The sequence below is a fragment of the Zingiber officinale genome, chromosome 1B (genome assembly GCF_018446385.1).
Source record: "Zingiber officinale cultivar Zhangliang chromosome 1B, Zo_v1.1, whole genome shotgun sequence".
NCBI lineage: Eukaryota > Viridiplantae > Streptophyta > Magnoliopsida > Zingiberales > Zingiberaceae > Zingiber > Zingiber officinale.
Window position 1 is genome coordinate 136,422,014 of NC_055986.1, and position 21,214 is coordinate 136,443,227.

Below are 21,214 nucleotides of genomic sequence, written 5' to 3' on the forward strand. Positions count from 1 at the left end.
AAAATGATGAGAGATTGAGAAAAGAGAAAGTACGATGAGAGAAAAAATATGTTGAGAGAGAAAGTATGATGAGAAAAATGAAGAGAGGGAATGTGATGGGAAAGAATGAAGAGAGGGAAAGTGTGATGAGAGAAAATAAGGAGTAAGAGTATGGTAGCAGAGATTGAGGAGAGAAAGTGTGATGGAAGAGAAAGTGTGATGAAAGATAATGAAAAGAAAGAAAATGAGGAGAGAAAGTGTGTGATGGGAGAAAATATAAGGAGAAAATAGTAAATTATGGCAAAAGGCGAATACGCTCGCCCCCAGCGCCCTCGTCAACCCGTCCCAGGGCCAACACGGAGGAGGTAAATCACGAACGGCTACTAGCCTTTGGAACCTCATTGTGGCAACACCTCATGCGCTAGCCACTAGATCCATCCGAGGGGACAAAGAGAAAATAGTAAAGAATGTATGATGAGAGAGAAATTATGATTAGAAAATGAGGAGAGAGAAAGTATAATGAGAAAGAATAAGAAAAAAAAATAAAATGGAAAAAAAATTGAATAAATATATTAAAAATATTTTTATCTAAAATTTAATTTTTATTCTTATTCCTATCAAAACAAAAAAAAATAAAATGAAAAAAATTTGAATAAATATATTAAAAATATTTTTATCTAAAATTTAATTTTTATTCTTATTCCTATCAAAATTCAAAACTCAACTCAAGAGAAGAGGTAAATATTCAAAATTTTGACTTTCATCCTAAAATCATAATTTTATTTCCTTCCACTAAACATAAAATTATTTAAGAATGAATTCATTCTTTTATTCTCAAACACCTAAATCAAACTCTACCAGTACCACCGTACACGGACTATGATACCGCAGATATTCAGATGGTCACCGGATAATCAATTGAGTTTTTTTTTTCCGCCTTATACCACCAACACTGAACTGGGTGACTGACTGTCAGCGGCGCGGTGAGGTAATCACCATTTGTTCCGCTTAAGGCACCGACAGGCGAAGCGCGATATAGCGAGGGAGAGATGCCAGAACTACCGGAGGTGGAGGCAGCGCGACGGGCGATCGAGGAGCACTGCGCCGGGAAGAGGATCTGCGAGTGCTCAGTGGCGGACGATCCTAAGGTCATCGACGGAGTCTCGGCGTCCGAGCTTGAGGTGACCCTCGTCGGCAAAACCATCGTCGCCGCCCTTCGTAAGGGCAAGAACCTATGGCTACGCCTCGACTCACCGCCATTCCCCTCTTTCCATTTTGGTGGGTACTCTCTTCTTTTAGGATCCCACCTGTTCGATGAACTCTTAAGTTGGTTGTTCGTCTTCTGTGGTTCCAGGAATGACGGGCGCCATTTGTATCAAAGGCGTCGCTGTAACTAAATACGTGAGGTCGTGTTCTTGGCCTTCTGGATTGTCTTTTCGCTTGAATTAAAAGTTGAAAACATTATTAAGGTTTAAGTTGTTCATAGAACTACTTCAATTCTCTTTAGGTCTTCGGTAAGTGACTCCGATGAGTGGCCTTTAAAGTACTCAAAGGTGTTTGTTAAAGTACGACTTTTTCCCCTTTTTTTCTTCTCAATGTTCTATATTCTATTCTCTCTCATTATACTTTCTCTTTCATCATTCTCTCTCATCATATGTTTCTCTCGCATTCAACTTTCTCTTCCATCTAATTTTTCTCTTATTTTCCTTTAAGGGTAAAAAAAAATTTAGGTTTATTCCGATTGAAAATATTTCATTAACCAAACATTATTTTTAAGAATGATACCCAAGCTCATATCATTCTCATTCCACAATACTATGATACTCGCTCTCATTCTGATTCCTAGAGAACCAAACACCACCTAAATAGGGATAACTACAAAATATAATATCTTAAAATACAATATGTGTACCTGCATTTACCTCCCTCCATATCCGTGGAACCGGCTCTAGGAGGGCCGCTGATGTGGCAGTTCCACATTTTTTTTTTAAATACAATATGTTCTTAAAGAATAATAAGTTCTAAAGACTATCAAGCAGGTTATGGAATAACTTGTTGATGTTCCGACAGCATAACACAGACGTGATTTTGATGTCTATAAGACATGAAAGAAGAAAGACTCTACTGTTAATAGTATATTGATTAATTCTATGGTTGATGACCTGGTGTATGAGTATGAGCAGTTTTCATCAGCTTATGTTGCCTAAGTCGTCCTTAGAGAGAAATACAATGCAGTGAGTATAAGCAAGCTTCGACAGTTGACTATTAAATTTGATAGCTGTAAGAAGCGTCCGAATGTTACCATGGTCCAACATCTAAGAGAAATGCGATTTAGGAACTAAAGACCGTTGGTCATGAGTTGGCTGATGAACAATAAGTTCAAGTAGTAATCCATTCTCTGTCTAATTCTTGGGAGACAATGAAATAAAATCTAACTCACAATAAAAATATCAAAACTTTTGCTGATGTCTTATGTCATATTAAACTGGAGGCAGAAAGAATTGAAGTCGTAATGATTTCTGGACAAATTTAATTTTATAGCTGAATGTTCTATTAGTACGTTTAGATCTAATAATAAGAGAAAGTGGTTCAAGAAAGGAAAGAAAAAAGAAGTTAGTGCTAGTGTTGATGAGTTGGATCCAAACAAAAAGAAATTTCAATGAAAGAAGCATAGACTGAAAACTAAAAACAAGCTAACTTAGTATAGCTATGGTAAAAAGGGTTATTTTATTTGAGAATATACTAAGTCGAAAAACATAAATCCGTGTTTATCTTTTATTAGCGAGCATTATATTACTAATACAATATTACAATTAATTTTTATTCTTTATGAATGATAGATTCAGAATAATAAATCATAATAGTCGGAAACCAAATAAATAAATATAAGATGAAAGTACTTGTTTTTAGTTGACCGCAATTAACATAAACTCCTTAAGAGCATCCATAATCTACCTTTATTATAATATTCACCACTTCATCAAAATACATAGGATCCACCGTCACATATTCATTATAACAACATATCTCTTTCATCCACATTTCTGTTAACATTAACTTTCATTATTTATAGATTTTACAGTTCACTTAATTATCTTAAAATTATATTATATTAAATAAATATATTTTAAAATATTTAAATTATTATTATTTTTAATAATAATCTTACTTTTAAAAAAAATAATTTTATTATTTTTAAAAAATAGTGTTATTTTTTAAATATATTTATTACCGTTTAAAAAAGGAAAAAATAAAAAAAATTAATATGAGAGAGGGATGAATGTCTTTCTTAACATTTTTCCCTCTCTCTTGTGAGTGAACATTATAATACTTACTCGTAATACAGAGGGGTGTTAACATAAGGTGATATTTTGTTCACTCTTAGGAATTTGAATAGGAGTGAATATTATAGTATTATGAAATATGAATGAATATGAACTTGGGTTTCATTCTTAAAAATAATGTTTGATTAGTTGAATATTTTCAATTGGAATGAATCTAAATTTTTTTTTACCCTTAGAGAAAAATAAGAGAAAAAAAATTAGATGTGAGAGGAAGTTGAATGTGAGAGAAAAATATGATGAGAGAGAAAGTGTGATGAGAGAGAAAATATGATGGGAAAAAATGAAGAGTGGAAAGTGTAGTGAGAGAAAATGAGAAGAGAGAGCGTGATAGGAGAGATTAAGGAGAGAAAAAGTATGATGAGAGAGAAATTGTGATTAGAAAAAATAAAGAGAGGAAAAATGTGATGAGAGAAAATGATGAGAGATTGAGAAAAGAGAAAGTACGATGAGAGAAAAAATATGTTGAGAGAGAAAGTATGATGAGAAAAATGAAGAGAGGGAATGTGATGGGAAAGAATGAAGAGAGGGAAAGTGTGATGAGAGAAAATAAGGAGTAAGAGTATGGTAGCAGAGATTGAGGAGAGAAAGTGTGATGGAAGAGAAAGTGTGATGAAAGATAATGAAAAGAAAGAAAATGAGGAGAGAAAGTGTGTGATGGGAGAAAATATAAGGAGAAAATAGTAAATTATGGCAAAAGGCGAATACGCTCGCCCCCAGCGCCCTCGTCAACCCGTCCCAGGGCCAACACGGAGGAGGTAAATCACGAACGGCTACTAGCCTTTGGAACCTCATTGTGGCAACACCTCATGCGCTAGCCACTAGATCCATCCGAGGGGACAAAGAGAAAATAGTAAAGAATGTATGATGAGAGAGAAATTATGATTAGAAAATGAGGAGAGAGAAAGTATAATGAGAAAGAATAAGAAAAAAAAATAAAATGGAAAAAAAATTGAATAAATATATTAAAAATATTTTTATCTAAAATTTAATTTTTATTCTTATTCCTATCAAAACAAAAAAAAATAAAATGAAAAAAATTTGAATAAATATATTAAAAATATTTTTATCTAAAATTTAATTTTTATTCTTATTCCTATCAAAATTCAAAAACAACTCAAGAGAAAAAAATTTCAAAATTTTGACTTTCATCCTAAAATCATAATTTTATTTCCTTCCACTAAACATAAAATTATTTAAGAATGAATTCATTCTTTTATTCTCAAACACCTAAATCAAACTCTACCAGTACCACCGTACACGGACTATGATACCGCAGATATTCAGATGGTCACCGGATAATCAATTGAGTTTTTTTTTTCCGCCTTATACCACCAACACTGAACTGGGTGACTGACTGTCAGCGGCGCGGTGAGGTAATCACCATTTGTTCCGCTTAAGGCACCGACAGGCGAAGCGCGATATAGCGAGGGAGAGATGCCAGAACTACCGGAGGTGGAGGCAGCGCGACGGGCGATCGAGGAGCACTGCGCCGGGAAGAGGATCTGCGAGTGCTCAGTGGCGGACGATCCTAAGGTCATCGACGGAGTCTCGGCGTCCGAGCTTGAGGTGACCCTCGTCGGCAAAACCATCGTCGCCGCCCTTCGTAAGGGCAAGAACCTATGGCTACGCCTCGACTCACCGCCATTCCCCTCTTTCCATTTTGGTGGGTACTCTCTTCTTTTAGGATCCCACCTGTTCGATGAACTCTTAAGTTGGTTGTTCGTCTTCTGTGGTTCCAGGAATGACGGGCGCCATTTGTATCAAAGGCGTCGCTGTAACTAAATACGTGAGGTCGTGTTCTTGGCCTTCTGGATTGTCTTTTCGCTTGAATTAAAAGTTGAAAACATTATTAAGGTTTAAGTTGTTCATAGAACTACTTCAATTCTCTTTAGGTCTTCGGTAAGTGACTCCGATGAGTGGCCTTTAAAGTACTCAAAGGTGTTTGTTAAAGTACGACTTTTTCCCCTTTTTTTCTTCTCAATGTTCTATATTTTCTATTCCTCTTATTTTCTCTTTTCGTCTTCTTTGGTTAACATTTTGTCATATTTTTTTTAGTAGAGATGTGAGTTGTGTGAAACCAAATTTAAATTATGCGATAAAGTTTTGTGAAATTCCTCTATGCCTAATTGTGCATCATACTAAAAGAAAAGCCTTTGGCTTGTATCTGGAGAAAAAGAAGGGAGATCGCGACATAGCACAGTCAAAATGCTTAGTGAAGATTAGAGATTCAAATTTGTTCAATTAAGTACAATCTTGTTTGTGCATTTGAAAGAGAAGAGTAACTTGTATTTTCTCATGTTCATATGTTGTATATCTCAGTCTATATTCATTTTGTCTCAATATATCCTTGAGAACAAATGAGCAATTATAAAATTTTCATAATCGTGAAATAGTAAAGCCTAGAGCTTTCTCCTATGGTCTGAGTAATTGTGAAGTTTAGTGGGTTTTCTACTCAAATTGATTCTGTGATCTATAAATATCCTATCATTTCTCTGCCACATCTGCAGCTAGATGATAGCGTGGAGTTCTGTTTTACTGATAAGAGACGTTTTGCCCGGGTTCGCTTGCTTAAAGATGTACATTCTGGCATTTCTTTCTTGAATGAAAGTGTTCTAGTTTCTTTATCATTACACTCCTTGCTGTTAATATTGCTTGGTGCAGCCACAATCTGTACCTCCAATTTCTGAGCTAGGCCCTGATGCCCTGTTGGAGCTTGTGCCAGTTGATGAGTTTGTGGAGTCCCTTAGCAAAAAGAAGATTGCAATAAAAGCTCTCTTACTTGATCAGGTTTATCTGTAGTGACTTGTGTAAATGTTACTTGTTGTGTCTTGTGTGATATTCTATCAATTTATAACTGCTATTCAAGAACATATTCTTACATACACATGCATATGAGATAACCACACACAATATGTTACTACTTAGGCTCCATTTGTACAGTGCAAGGGTGGCACTTAGGATTGCTAGAGACGTAGGGGGTGAATAGCAAACCTGCAAATAGAATTTAACTTTCTCTTGCTAAGATTTTAGCAAGGACAAACACACATTAGTGGATAAAAATACATGAACAAACAAACACAATCATTCTAGATGGGCACAATGATTTACTTGGTTCACAACTCCAGGTTGCTATGTCCAAGACGTATGCACACGAAGTCTACTATCTTTATCCTCTTTGGTAAAAGGTTGGAGGTGGAGAAACCTCTTATAATAGGAATTACAATAGTAGCAAGAAGTAAGAATAAAGTAAAGGCACTCTGACAATGAGAGATTGTATGAAAAGAGTATAATTTTGTGTGTTCATATTTTGCCTCGAGCCTCCTAGTCTCCTTTTATATCTTTCACCTCAAATTGTCAAGTATGTGACACGTTCGGTTAATCAAAAAACCTTATATAGTCGATCGCATAATGTCGAGTTAGTTGTTGACCTTATCCACAAACAGGTCTTCACTTATCGCCACTGTTGACGTGGCAGCCTTTCGGTGGACCGAAGAGGACTCTGATCGACTGATCCACTTGGTCAATCAGATCTCTGATCTCCCCGTTTGCATTTGACCTGGATCACGCTTCATGTGTACTTCCAATCGACTAAATTTGTTATCCGATTGCCCAGACCTCTCATATCGATCGACTTTGAACATGTTCAAAGATAAATAGATAAACTTGTGTTGTTGTGCATCAGTAGAGCAGTTTAATTTTTTGGTCGATCAGAATTCCAATCGACTAGAACCGGTCTACTATGAGTCCATCTAACCTAAGTTCTACCTTTCATCTCAAATACAAGTTCACTCAACTCACAACAACTTATCTTAAGTAGGCTTTCTCTCGACTTCTTGTCCCTTGCTCTACCGGTGTACTCTACTACCAAACCTCTCATCCCTCGAATGCACTGAGCTCGTTGGCTCATTCCTCGTGTCATCCTTCTCTCATGTTTGTGTCTTCTGCTCTAAGTACAACTGTCTCTGATACTCCTTGTCCTTATGGTCCCTTGAGTGTCTCATACTACCCTTCTTCATACTACAACAACCCTGAGTTGTTAGGTGGTCGTTTGTGTTCTTCTAAGTCCCTACACACTTAAACACATATCAAATAACAAAACAAGGTCTAGCTTTAACTCATTTTCCCAAACATCAAAATCTCGGTCAAACCACTCAGGGTACTAACTTTCTCCACCTCAACCATTTGGGGTACCACCATTATGTTCGTATTTTGTCATGCATGTGAAAATAAGTCCAAAAGTATATTTTTGTATCTGGTCATTGATATAAAAATTATGACGACACATAGATCAAGCATATTTGATCATGAAGATTAATCTTTAGCTTATGCCTTTGAGCTTTTCAAGCATAATCATCCTATATTTAATTGAGGATTATCTATTTACAGTTTGGGCCAAGCATAACCAAAATAATGAAAAATGTTAACATGGTATTTTTATTTTATATGCATTTATAAGGTTTTAGCTTTTTATATTTTATTAAATGATTATTCTGAAAATTCATTTTCATTATTTTATATTCTCATAATACCAATGCTTTTGCATTTTATATTTAATTTTTAACTAGAAAATTCATGATGTCATTATAGTGTGATTCTTTGCTTGCATTGTTAAACATGGTGAACCAAGTTGAGTCATAACGCAGATGGCTATATACTTCAAGTTTCATATTGGAAAATTTTATCATAGAGAATGATGCCAAGTTCCCTCTATTCAGTTTATGATGCCAATTTTTCCTAACTGCTATGGTCCTCAGAAAATTCATTCCCCTTGATGATTGAAATTGTCTGGTGAGGCATATGACATTGCTGATTTATTTGGCTCTCTTATTGTTACAATGGCATTACCTCTTGAAAAATCTCTTGATTTATATCTCTTGACCATGCTATCATCATCATTGAGACATTTGTTCCAACTATTTATGGTTGGCTACATGAATCTTTCATGATACACAAAGAATATCAAAAGAATATGCAAACTATATGACAATTAGACAATCTCAAAATAACTGTGAGTTTGACTGATTAATATGAAATATGCAATTCACTAGATCATGCCATGGCTTTAATATTTTCCAAGACGTGGTTGCTATACCTGCTGCAGTTTCCCTCTAAAAGTTTGGCTTTATCACCTGTTTTCATCTTTGACTTTGTTATCTTTACTTTATCCCAATGTTGGGATTTTTTTTTGTAATTTCTTTGCAAGACTTATTCCACTTTGGTACAAGGGCCCATACAAGATTCCAAGAATCATTCCTATTTGTTTTACCTTCAATAGTTGTTTGTCTTTATGCAATTAGACTATTTTCACTTGGAATTCATGTTCTTTCCACAGGGCTTTATTTCAGGCATTGGGAATTGGATTGCAGATGAAGTTCTTTACCAGGTTATCATGCATATTTTCTATATCATTTGTCATATCTATTTATACTTGTGATCTTTTTCATTGATTGATGCCATATAACTGGTCGTAGGCATCTATGGCGATGACTTAGCCTTATCTCAGATATAATTTATGTGCTTCACGAAACACAAAAGTATATCAAGATGGGAATTTGGAAGAATACCATAGACTAACAAGGATGTATAGTGTGTTCTTTAGTTATGGTTGTAATAGTACATAATTTTGAGTAATAGTTGTTGTGGGTGATAACAAAAGTCTCTGTGGTGTTAACCGCAATCTTTCTCATCAGAAATATAAAAAAGTTAATGTTCTAACCCTTTGTTTCGCAAATTAGTAGAATTGCAAAGCAAGTCATGCTTTGTTTATTATCAATGTGTTGGAAATTGTTCTGTGAATAAAACAATCTATTGTGTTTGTTGAGCATAAAATATACTCCTTAAGCTGGTAGAAAGGAACTATTTCTGAAAATCCTAGGAGAATCATGGTTCATAAATGTGCATGTTAACAAACCACACATTGTGTGTGTGCATCTAGGAGTAATAATATCTTTCACAAATTATACCGTTATGATGCATCCTTTTGCACAAACCATTAAACATAGTGACCTGGAGACTAAGACTACAGACAAATTCATGGCATACCTATCAAATTCCATATTTTTTGCATCTAATTTTAGGATAAAAAACACAAGTACATCTGATGGTAGTTCAAAACCTCTTCTATTTTTTTTTCTAATACAGGTTCATCGCAAAATTATATCTACTTGAAATCATTAGGGAAGAGTCATTAGGAATAATTTGTGATTAGACTCCAACTTAGGGTATTTGACGTCTTTTCTACACCTGTAATGATATGTGGGATGTAGTGAAAGACATTGCATGTTTATTTTTTCCCCTAATACTCAGTCTTTGACCACACCAGGATAATTCTGATATCTTCCATTCGTGCCATGCATGTTGTATAACATTATCGTAGAGCTTGTATTTTTCATGCGTGAGATTTCTTTATTTGAAAATGCATTAGTATGACATTCTAGGTGCCTGTACTGTTTTAGGCAAAGATTCATCCCCTTCAAATTGCTTCAAGCTTGACCAAAGAGAGTTGCAAGTCATTACACAAATGCATCAGAGAGGTAACGTAGAATATAATTTGTGATGCTTTTGTGTTTGTAAAAGAAACATTTGTGATTCGTAAGAACAAATGCAAAGAAAATAACTATAGGTTATCAAACATGCGGTTGAAGTTGATGCAAACTCCAGCTACTTTCCAAAAGAATGGTTGTTTCATTTGCGTTGGGGCAAAAAGTCTGGCAAAATCAATGGTAAGACGTCCTTTTTTTCCTTGAACATCTTGATCTACCTGTCAATTTGGTTACAGGTAACTGAGAGGTCCTGGTAATTATACCTGTTCGTAGTCATTCCCCCATTGTGCAGAGAAAGTTGGAGAGCATTTCAGCTTTAAAGAGTGTCCTGAAGCATCAGTTTGTACTTTGAGTTATTCAGTTTTATGCACTTGCCGGGTGCCTCTTCCTAAGTTTGTTATAAGTGGATTAAAGCTCATTAAAATAATCAGTGATAGTGAACAGTTATGGAGTTTACAAAAACCCAAATAATGATATGCTAGTTACAAGTTTGCAGCGGGTATACATGATGATAATGTGGTTCATTTTCAGTCTTTTTTTTTATTTAACTGCTTTGGTTACTCTAATCAATCCTTGAATTCTTTGCTAAACAAATTTAGCATCTCATTAAAATTTTAGAAGCGTATTGTAATGTTTTCCTCTATTTTTCCTATTATGAGGATATATTTTACGCTTTTGTTTGGATGTTTTTCAATTATTAGTGGCATGCCCTCACATCGATCCACAGAAATAAAATATGCAAAGTTTCATGTTAGACTAATTATGAATCATTAAGTAACGCCACCTTCTATTTGACAGGAAAGAAGATTGAATTTGTTACAGCAGGTGGCAGAGTAAGGTCCTTGCTACTATATATATATATATATATTTAACTCATTTGCTCTCTTAACTCTGTGTCATGGTCAGAATTCGGCTTATGTACCAGAGTTGCAGAAGTTAACTGGGAGACAGTTGGAAGGGGTCTTAGGAACTAAGCGAAGAAAATCAGGAAGTGAACAAGAGGAATACGGTACAACTTTTGAAGAAAGTGAGTCTATTGAGTGCGTCAGGACTCATCGATGGAAGACCTCTACGAGGAAGAATGATGGAATTCACGGTAAAGGGATGACAGAGAAATAACTACAAGCTCATCGAATGAGAGGTTGTCAAGCCAACAAAAAACAGAGAAATAAAACTCAGGTCTACGCAGCATGATACTACAAACTATTCTACTGCTTGAGGTCATTCTTCCTCAGAGTGGCTTCTTATTTCTGTTCTTCTAGGTGTACAGTGGCTGTGCTGGAGTTTCTCAGCACGCAAATTTGTAACTAAGTTGTAAATTCTCTTAGCATGCATGCATGATTGTAAATTTGTACGTGTATCCCTTGCCGAGCTATTTTACTAACGCATGTTTGATATCACAATGAGGAAATTACAGATCAATATGGTATGCAGCTCCCTACCGAGCACGAGGATTCTGTCAGACTTGCGAATTGGTTGGTCATGCTCAGGATTCAAAACACTACATAGCACCAAAGTTATCTGGGAAAGCCTCTTCTTGAACAGCGAAGGCCTCTCACCCCATCAGACCAAAAGAAAACAAGGAAAGAACACGCACGTCGCCCGGGATTTGCCGGTGTAAGAGCAACAACTTTTGTAGCATATTATAGATGTTTTTAATTTCTTCCTATAGATCATTAATCTGAACTTGCTTACAATGTCCACTTTAGACTTCTCGAATACAATAGACTATTAAAGAAAACAACCCATGTCATTGGACTTGGAGACGAGACGGTGGTCAACGGCGTGGAGCAGGAAGCGGCGACCTCAACGGGCGCGCCTCGGTCGGCCCGACAAGGTGACCTCTCTCCCTCCCGCATTCATCGCTAATTCATTCACGCCTTTCCATTTAATTAATCGAGTCGGGATTATTCATAGTGGATGTTGTACTTGTCGTGGGAGCCGAAAAGTCTGTCAGCTTTTTTGTGGTAGGGCGCGTCAGACTTAATTTGAAAAGAGGGAGAAAGTGGTAATCGTTTAGAACTTGAGATGCAGACTCTTGTTGGGATTGATTCAGTCTTCCACAGACTCACGTTGCTCTTTACTCCCTCCCTCTATAAATATGCCCATCTGGGTTTTCTATTTCCGCTGTATTTAATTCACTGCGTCGCTCTTCCTCTACTACTGCTCTACAGTGTTAGTGCGGGTTACGTTGGTTATGATGATGGCCTTCTTTGTTATCTTCCACAGCTTTCTTGAACTGCAATGCCCCTCGCAAATTCTGTCTAGCTTTCTTGGTGTTGCGCATGTTTGCAAATGGCAGTTCAATAAAGCTGTGGGAAATCACAGAGAATGGTGGCCAAAGATTGAGCCTTAATATATCTATTTCCATTTTTCAGGTAAGTATAAGAGCAACGTTAGTTGTGTGGCTTAAAACTTAATGAATGGGCTAATTAGGTTAATTATTTCATCACCTGCCTGGAAGATGTGCTAAAGATAGCCAAAAGGATTTATTTAATTAATGTGATGGTGAAAATTAATGAATGTCGTAGAGCATGTCTTTGACTTCTAAAGGGAACTAGGCATGCATTCCCTCAGAAGACAACAGTTTTTGCTATCTTTTGAATGAACTTAAAAAGGAAATTTATAATTGTTTACATAAGGATATATTAGGGTGTCATTATATCTAATACTTGAACGGACATTTTTGTGAAAAGAAATTTATAATTGTTTTGATCCATTCGTCTTGGTTGCTAATAATTTTACCCTTTCAAGCTTATAAATTTTCTTCATTAGTTTACAATTTAAATTTGAAATTAATTAGTGTCATAATTATAATCACAACTCAAGTTCATATTTAACTGGCTAATTCAATAATCTATTTAATGTATTAAGCATGTTGGTTGTTATTATTATTATTTTATTTCTGTACCACATTGAATATCAAATTATTTTTCATTTGTGATGAAAGTAAAAAAGATTAAATCAAAAGTTTTATTAAATCAATAATTTATTTCATTTCTGTACCCCATTATGACATTAATAGGACCTATATGATTCAAACTTTTAACCTTTATTCAAAAGTTTTTTGAATCATAGTTATCACTGGACTAAATAATTGTTACTTATTATATATAATCACCCTCACGTGTTGTAATTAACATTGAATTGAAAATGACGTAAATGGTATTGTTTCTCTCTCGGACTAAGTATCTGATTAGATTACTGTTTTCGATTCTTATGATTTCAAGATTCATTAAAATTACAGATTCTTATGATTAATTGCATGTTTTACTTATTTAAGTTGAGAATATCCTCACATGTAAGCCAATAATTACATGAATTTTATAATAAATATTAAATGAGTATAGCTTCAAATAGAAAATTTAAAGGGCATGAGTTTACAATCGCACGTAATCATCAGTATTTATTATAAACACAGCAATTCCTTACAAATAAACATGTTAATCATCAATTAATATGCTAATAATGCACATAAAAATTACATTATTACCAAAATATAATAATTGAAGAAATAAATAAATTTTGATTTGGTTATTCTATCTTCCCTCTTAATTCAATAATAGTATCTTTTGAAGATAATAATCCTTTTATGATGATTAAGATTCAAATCCTATTATAGCATCCACATTAAATCCAATATTTTTTCTTAAATATTTATGGTTTTCATATACATATGGCCAATTAAATATTTCATTCTTAAATATCTCGAACTCTATAATGAAATATTTTACCAATCAAATATCATTAATTTACTTCTTAAATAAAATTAATTATATATTTTAATTTTTCAATTTTTAAAAAATTTAAATAACAAAAAAATATAAAATAAAGAGAGTTGTATGCAGTGCAACTATTTTTAATCTTATTATTATTATTATTATTATTATTATTTTAAACTAAAAATCACTGGATATAAAATTGTGCCGAATTATTGTGAATATCCCACTTTTTTTTTCTTTTCAATGGAGAAGATTTAGAGCATGGGAATATTTGGAAAAATACTCTGGATGCCGAAATAAATTTCACTTTTGAATATGTATGAATTGTACGATTTATCCTCTATTTAAAAAAGTTAAGTTTTACTTTGAACAGAATGTTACATTTAAATATTGTTTAAGTTTAATTTTATTAACTTATTAACAATTTTAAAATATTATTTTTTTAAAAAATATATTATATTTTATTAAAAATATTATTATTATATAACCCAACTGATTTTGTTATAAAAAATGATAAATCTATTTGATCAGAATCTGATTGGTCTGAATTGTAATATATGTATATAATTAATATATAAATATGATATTACTAGAATATTCTTAATAATAATTTACAAAATGTATTTTAAGGGTTTATATTCTAATCATTTAGTCTAAAAAAAAAAATTCCATCAGGAGTTAATATAATTTTTAATTATTTTCTAATAAAACTTGAATTTGTAATTTTCTCGATGATTGGCTTTTTTTTTTCTTTTTCAATTGGCAATTGAAATTTGTAATTCGAAGTTTGGATCATATCTTACTGACAATTTAATTGCTAATAAATTCAATAGGAATTAATTGGAAAAAATAAACAATAAAATTATTAAGAAATAGTAAAATAGTTCGTGTACACTTAATATTTTTAACTAATAATAGAAATAGTAATTACTGGTGGCATATAGAAATAGTAAAATACGAAGCATAATATATATTGTTATTCTCCCCATCAAATTGAACTATCGTACCCGATAAAATTCCCCGGCCCAACGCTAAGCCACCTCGCGAGTCTTCGGTCTTCTCCGACGTACGCCGTCCTGATGGCGGCGGAGAGCCCCTCTAGCGAGATCAACCTCGCCGGGATCGATAACCAAGATATCTCCTCACTCACTTCCAAGATCTGCCTCCAAGATGCCCTCGATGCTTGCTTGAAGGTAATCGAATCCCTAGTTAGTATCCCAAACCATCTGAGTTCTCGTTTACTCCAAGCTAACGTTGATCGTCGGCATCATGTGTCAGTCTTTTGAATCCGGCGATTTCGATGAGTCCAGCCAGGCGGTCGCTACAGCGGTTGAACTCCTTGACTCGATCGCTGATTCCCTGCATTCGGATTCGAGTGACGCCACAATCGACATATCAGTGGCTGAGAGAGCACTTGAGGAAATACTTTCCTATCTCTCGTCCCCTTTATCAAATCAGGTTTTTTTCTCCTTTTCTTTACTATGGATTTTTTTGTAGATACTATTTGTCTTTGGAGTCTCACTAAATGTTCTTCGACGCAGATGGTGGTTGAGGCGCTCTCTCTTGAGCTGCCTAAAGTGGTAGTGAAGTTCATTTCTCTCTCAGATCAATGCCAGCAGACTGCTCAAAGTATTATTGATGGCCTTGTAGCAACCTGTAGTCCACGAGATATGCTCGCGATCCTCTGTGAGGTGGTTATTGTTGCGAAGTTATCTTTCTTTTAGTGTTTAAGATCTGAGAATGGAAATAGAAGTATTTTTCGCTAATAATGTTTCTACTTGACGATTATTATCTCACTGAAATGGCATCTCCAGAAAGAAGCTTATTAAGGAAAATGCCAATATGTTTATGTTACTTCATCCAATAAGTTACTTCTTTAGCTAAAGATTAGTGGTTAGTGCTTCCTGACTCAACTATCATTCTCTTAACAGAAGAATGCCTATGTAAGTATGCTAATGTGTCTGTATAGTTATCCTCATTTCAGTCATTAGATTTCAACCTTCCATAGAGCTCATAAATAAAAACATGGCTCATCTGCAATGCATATTTTTCATAATTTTTGATGGTTTACATGCTTAAAAATTCCAATTAGTTCACAAATGTCGGAAGTACATGAGTATTAACATATAGTACATTTGTGATTTGTTATTGTATTCGAAGGCCCACTTTTTAAATGTTGCACACATTTCAAGTGTCACTAGAGCTAATACAGTCTCGACTAAATATTATGAAAGTGGAGTTATGAAGTGGAAAATTCTGATTTAGTTCACAGTTTTCATTATTAAAGATCTCGACAGGTACTTCCAAGTGTTGGCTAGTGTATTGCCTTTGATCCATTCTGTAAATGTTGCATAGGAATAATTGTTTAAATTCCATTCCATTGGTCATTTGTATGATGTTATAGTGGATATATTTTCATGAATTTTCATAAATATCTATTTGAATTTTTCAAAGATTTTTTCTTTTTCTTTTTTACATTTACCTTTCCTTAATGTTTTATTGGAGATGAAAACATTTCAAACTAAATAACTGCACTATTAGGACCTATTCTAGCATGGTGTTGGGTTTTCTTACTCCACCAGTTAGATTCCTTGAGCTCTGTGGTAAGATTTTCTTCTCCCTTATTCACTCCCCTTCAAAGTGTATGCTTATCTATTTTTCACACCTTTGTAATTTATTTTATTTATGAAAATATATGGTGGGTAGGTTTTTGGCCTATTCCTTTCCTAAAGAAACTAGTTGCATCAAGTAAAATTACAAAATATCAAACCTTACATTTTGAAAACTTATAACACAATTGTCATAGTCAAATAACATGAACAATAGAATGTTGTCTTTGATAGTCCATTCTTAGATTGTTACATATGCATAATTGTTCGGAAATATGATTGTTAGTTAGTTGTTTGATGAATTACAAATTTTCCATATTAATTCTTGGTATCAATATGCATTTGGTTGATGACTATATGATAGTTTTGTATTTTTTTCTCTGTTTCTTTCTCTTTTTATTGCATATATATCTTCCCAATGTATATTGTGATAGTGTCTATTGTCAATACCCACATTTCTTAGAAGTATTTATGGGGTAGTGAAATTATGTAATTTGTATAGGGAGAAATGCTTGTCATCTGGTGGCGATACATTGTCTTTTGTTTTTAATCATAATTTATTTACCATCATTTTGGTACAATAACTGTGTTGTTTTAAATGGTGTAGGCATTAGATTCACAGATAACAGTATCGAAGTCACCAATTTACTTTATTCCACTATTAAGTGGGATCTCAAAAGGTAGTTTTTTTATTGAATAGTACTTGACACTTTGCTTATCTGTTACATTTGTTCTGTACAATGTGAGGGCAATATTTCTTGGAAATTGATCCATTTAAAGTTTCTCTACTTGATTAATGTATCTACATTATCAAAATCATGCCTAAGAATTAAAAGCATCTTGATTTGCTTTTGCCTCAAACACCTAGCTGTTATTTTAGTTACCTTCATTACCAAGGCCTAAAGAACAAGGCTTGTACTTGTCTATTGGGAATTTTCCATGTTTTCATATTTTTGTTGTGTCAATTAGTTCCAACCAAACTAACCTGTTCTTTTGTTCCTGAATGTTTGTATGGTAATTGCTTGGTGATCAAGTTTTCTGTTGTCCTATCTTCCTACCTTGTAGGTGAATATTTATCCACTCATCGATCAATGTGTTCCAACCATACTAGATGTATCTTTTCGTTATCTAAATGTCTGTATGCTTGCATGATGAATAGTCCCTTTTAGCAGTATAAAAACATCATTTTACAATATTAGTAAACTTGGTCTATTTATGTTTTTGTCTTCTGTAAAGAGAACTGGTGGTCCTCTGAATATCTGTGCATTGCATTAGTGATTTTTTAACAATTTTATGTACATCAGAATTATATTTAGGTTTCCTTCATGATTAAGTTGCTGTTCCAGTTTTTCTTTGCATACAGAGGCGTCATCTTGAACAAGTTAAGGTGGCATTACCTGTTGTCCTTGATGTTCTTCAGGCCAGCACTTCAGAGGCTGGTGAGGAAGATAAAGATACTCTTAGGGGATTATTTGGTGCTGCAGTTAGCATTGCAATATCTATCCAAGCAGTTGGCAGGAAAATGGTTTGTGCCTCCATACTATCTAACATCTTTCTGTAGTAACTTGTTTATCGATCTGTTTCTCCTGATAGATATCTTTGGTTGTGCCCTGCAACAGGTTGGAAGAATCAAAACTGAGTTTCATGCTATATTTGGTCTATACATCCTACAAAACATTGTTGAGTATCCTCAAAGTACCTCTATATCTCTTTGCTTTTTTTAAATCTGATTATATTCTTTATTGTACACAGGATCTTATATCAAGAATCAAACATGTAGACACAGTTTCAAGTTATTCTTCGCTTATTATGAAACTGCTTGAGTTCCTTCCTTTTTTTGGGTTCACCTTTTTTGGTTTGATAACTGGATCCGAGGTCACTTCTCTAATTGATGAATTAGCCAAAGGTAGCTATAATCAGTCCAGCATTTTTTTTAGTTGTTGAAATTGTTCTACCAGTGACTATTTGCTAGTTCTGTTTTGAAGTGATGTAGGTGATGACAACGACAATGGCTTTGTAAGCTGCTTCTCTTTAGCAGAAAATGGATCAGCACTTGCAGGTGTCTAATGTGTATTAGGCTGTTATTGTATTTATCAGCTACTACTTTCTTAAAATGCTAGTATTAGGTTGTTATTGTATTTACCAGCTATTACTATCTTAAAATAATAATATCTTTCCATGTTCCTGCATTGTCCTTACAGTAATTTGGGCACGAATCAATGATGGAATTACAAAAACTGATACTGAGAAGTTGACATCTGTTCTAACCAAATTACAGAGCAATCGAACTGAAAGGTGGCAAGCTATTGGGATGTTGAAACCTATACTTTTGTCTATTGAGTATTCGTGGGAAATAAAATCTCATTGTATAGACCTGCTTAGCATGATGGTTCCAGATGTTGTTGATGAACAAAATGATGCTCATATAGATTTTTCATCCTTCATTCCGAGCCTTTTCACAATCCTTCAGGTACCTTACAATACTGCTTCAGGTGCTTATGCTTGCCCTTATCTTTTATTTATTCATCAGTGAGTATTGCAGGCTATACAAAGGATCATGATTTATGCAACAGATGTACCATTAAGGAAAAAAGCTTTTTCTACATTGAAGAAGGTAAAGTTTAAAGTTGGGTCATGGGAATTTTCATCTCGAAGTTTACATTTTGCTCATCCTTATGAATAGAGAAAAAGACGAATATTAAATGAAAGATATCTAAATGAACAATTTTGTTCAATGGGTGCGAACATAATTATGTTGAACCTTGTTGAACAACAGCTGACTTAGTTTCATTCTGTTTTACAAATCTTTCAATAATGCAATGCCAGCATCGGCTCAGCTGACCTGCAATTTTTGAGCCAGACTAGGTCAAACCTGGCGCTTGCCATGCTGTGCCTTGGCCTACACGTCAAGTGCAGAACCTGACCTGGCCCGTGCAGTGTTTTGCACGGTCTAGGGCCATTGGGCCTAGACTTTTTAATATTTTAATATAATATATTTATATAATAATTAAAAATGAATTTTAAAATGCTGAAAATATTTAAAAATTAAAAGAAAATTCAAATGCAGTTTTTTTTAAAATAAGTTTTAAGTATAAGCTTTTAAATTTATTTAAGACAAACTTCAATTCTTTAGAAAACATTTGAAATTGGGCTGATTTGAATGGCCTGGGCTATGCCTGAGTTTGTGCCCGACCTGGCTTGTGGGTTGTTTTTTTTCCTTTTGCCATTGAATTTTGCAGTTATTCTAACAATTACTTTGTTTGATTAATTCAGTTAATTTCAGATCTTCCATCTGCCCACCGGTTTGACATGTTGAGGGCTCTTATTACTAATAGCAAGTCACCATCCATGGTGAGCTTCATTTGGATATTTGCACTCTTGTAAACGTACTTGTTTGTGCTGACATCTTTATTGTCCAGATTGCCATCCTTGTTGATCTTGTGAGGGGAGAAATGGCGGCTGAAGTAAATTGGACAGCTTCATCAGAAAATGATTTAAACAGGCATCCAGACAAGAAAAAGAGTTCCTTCTGGAGCTCTTGTGCCCTAAATCTCGTGGAGTTAATTTTAAAGCCTCCCAAAGGAGGTCCTCCTTCCTTCCCAGAAGATAGTGAGCCGGTACTTGAAATCACTTGTTTGATGTATTAGTGAACTAATTTCTTTTGGCATGGATGATTAATCTGCCCTAATCTTGCATGTTTTGTTCAACCCTTTGGGCCATTAAGTCAGCACATTTATCTTTTGCTTGCTCTGGTTTTATGTATATCCAGACTAGATTTCATCATTATAGAATAGCTCTTGTTAAGCTTCCTCTATACTCTATTTATTTGATTTGATTAGAAACCCTTATACGATTACGACAATCACATTACAAATTCATGTTTAGTAGGATGCTTTCTCTTTAGGTTGAGATATGTTAAAAGTATGTGTGCTACAGATTGTGTTTATAGTAGTTAAAGTATCCTTCTCTTGTTAAAAAGATTGATATCTGAGGTCATTTGAGAAAGTTCTCGACTGTTTAGTCAATCGGCATTGCTATGGCACAAACCTCTAATCATCATTCCTTGTTTAAAAATAGTATTAGTATACACTTCATTTATGACAAATTACATTTCTTTCTGCAGGTTCTGTCTGCTCTCAACTTGTTCAGATTTACTTTGATAACGGAATCGACAAGTAAACTTATTAACTCTCTGAACAACCCCGTTCCTAATTTCTCCTATTCTTTGGATTAAATTCTTTGTTGTGCAAGTAGATTCTTTTGATTGAACATGCAGAACTAGGTCATCCTCTAACATTTCCTAGTCCAATCACAGGAAAAACAAACCACACCGGCGTTATGTCAAAGCACACCTTGCAAAAGGCTTACTCAGACTGGCTTCTACCTCTCAGAACATTGGTCAGCGGCGTTCGTGCAGAAACTGAGAAGGATGAAAGTGAGCTCTCAGATCACATTCTGTGCACCTTGAATCCCGTTCAGTTGGTCTTGTGTCGATGCATTGAACTGGTGGAAGACAATCTTAGACACATCCGTTAATTAATAGTAATATTGACAGTTAGCAGTTTTAGTTTCTTGTATCAGGTATCAGCTATGTTCAGTTATAATAAAGTTTGAGCTTATTGTAGGAGAAGAACCTTAGTCGTTGAGAACAAGCAGATGCCACTCCACTGAATTTAGGAGATAAATTATTTATGTATCACTATCTTTTGTAAACTTGTCCGAACTTAGTAGTTTAATGAAGAAAACTGATAATTTGCCCGAGTTTCATCCGATTAATAGTGTATGTTTTTTTAGCAGAGAACTGGTTTTTAAGAATCTGCACGAGGTCATCGATCGACAGTGCATCTTTTTGATTGAACTTGCAAACTAGATAGCTCATCAGGTTCTCTTCCCAAGTCATTGTCTGGGTTTCAATACAATGCTTGTGTGGTACTTCAAGTTTAAAGGTCTTGCTATTGCTTGAGCAGTTAAGGTGATACTACTTTGTTACAAATGAACTACTTGCGTACCGCTGAGCG

General features: G+C 34.4%; 3 protein-coding genes across 9 annotated transcripts; all 3 read left to right on the plus strand.

Annotated features, from left to right (window-relative positions):
* Positions 1-853: 853 nt before the first annotated feature.
* LOC121981123 (formamidopyrimidine-DNA glycosylase-like) lies at positions 854-11,225 on the plus strand. Of its 7 annotated transcripts, none has more exons than XM_042533498.1 (10): positions 854-1,257; positions 1,334-1,385; positions 1,487-1,544; positions 5,831-5,899; positions 5,985-6,110; positions 8,656-8,706; positions 9,779-9,856; positions 9,946-10,045; positions 10,664-10,698; positions 10,772-11,225. In XM_042533498.1, the coding sequence occupies exons 1-10, from the start codon at positions 1,029-1,031 to the stop codon at positions 10,982-10,984; spliced, it is 1,011 nt and encodes a 336-aa protein (XP_042389432.1). In that variant the 5' UTR covers positions 854-1,028; the 3' UTR covers positions 10,985-11,225. The 7 variants fall into 7 exon arrangements, with proteins under 7 accessions (XP_042389432.1, XP_042389447.1, XP_042389470.1 ...); XM_042533513.1 differs by lacking the exons at positions 854-1,257; positions 1,334-1,385; positions 1,487-1,544 and adding exons at positions 4,577-4,986; positions 5,063-5,114; positions 5,216-5,273 and having other exon boundaries at positions 10,664-10,703; positions 10,791-10,841; XM_042533522.1 differs by lacking the exons at positions 854-1,257; positions 1,334-1,385; positions 1,487-1,544 and adding exons at positions 4,578-4,986; positions 5,063-5,114; positions 5,216-5,273 and having other exon boundaries at positions 10,664-10,703; positions 10,772-10,841.
* A 27-nt stretch (positions 11,226-11,252) lies between these two features.
* Positions 11,253-12,372, plus strand: LOC121981161. Its single transcript, XM_042533550.1, has 3 exons — positions 11,253-11,482; positions 11,575-11,702; positions 12,095-12,372. Exons 1-3 carry the CDS (start codon positions 11,253-11,255, stop codon positions 12,283-12,285), a joined length of 549 nt encoding a protein of 182 aa, XP_042389484.1. The 3' UTR covers positions 12,286-12,372.
* Positions 12,373-14,588: 2,216 nt separating this feature from the next.
* Positions 14,589-20,963, plus strand: LOC121981168 (aberrant root formation protein 4-like). The gene is made up of 14 exons (XM_042533563.1): positions 14,589-14,780; positions 14,866-15,045; positions 15,129-15,278; positions 16,804-16,876; positions 17,543-17,721; positions 17,816-17,875; positions 17,949-18,102; positions 18,190-18,255; positions 18,398-18,666; positions 18,739-18,810; positions 19,470-19,547; positions 19,616-19,813; positions 20,320-20,371; positions 20,512-20,963. The coding sequence occupies exons 1-14, from the start codon at positions 14,667-14,669 to the stop codon at positions 20,730-20,732; spliced, it is 1,866 nt and encodes a 621-aa protein (XP_042389497.1). The 5' UTR covers positions 14,589-14,666; the 3' UTR covers positions 20,733-20,963.
* Positions 20,964-21,214: the final 251 nt, after the last annotated feature.

Bases quoted from the DNA above. Each gene is read 5' to 3' on its own strand.
- LOC121981123 (XM_042533498.1), top strand. From the start codon at position 1,029: ATGCCAGAACTACCGGAGGTGGAGGCAGCGCGACGGGCGATCGAGGAG. The intron at 1,386-1,486 runs GTCGTGTTCTTG...AATTCTCTTTAG, and splicing joins GCTGTAACTAAATACGTGAG to GTCTTCGGTAAGTGACTCCG. The intron at 5,900-5,984 runs GTACATTCTGGC...TGCTTGGTGCAG, and splicing joins GGGTTCGCTTGCTTAAAGAT to CCACAATCTGTACCTCCAAT.
- LOC121981161 (XM_042533550.1), top strand. From the start codon at position 11,253: ATGTTTGATATCACAATGAGGAAATTACAGATCAATATGGTATGCAGC. The intron at 11,483-11,574 runs GTAAGAGCAACA...TGTCCACTTTAG, and splicing joins GTCGCCCGGGATTTGCCGGT to ACTTCTCGAATACAATAGAC. The intron at 11,703-12,094 runs GTGACCTCTCTC...TATCTTCCACAG, and splicing joins GCCTCGGTCGGCCCGACAAG to CTTTCTTGAACTGCAATGCC.
- LOC121981168 (XM_042533563.1), top strand. From the start codon at position 14,667: ATGGCGGCGGAGAGCCCCTCTAGCGAGATCAACCTCGCCGGGATCGAT. The intron at 19,814-20,319 runs GTACTTGAAATC...TTCTTTCTGCAG, and splicing joins TCCCAGAAGATAGTGAGCCG to GTTCTGTCTGCTCTCAACTT. The intron at 20,372-20,511 runs GTAAACTTATTA...GTCCAATCACAG, and splicing joins TTTGATAACGGAATCGACAA to GAAAAACAAACCACACCGGC.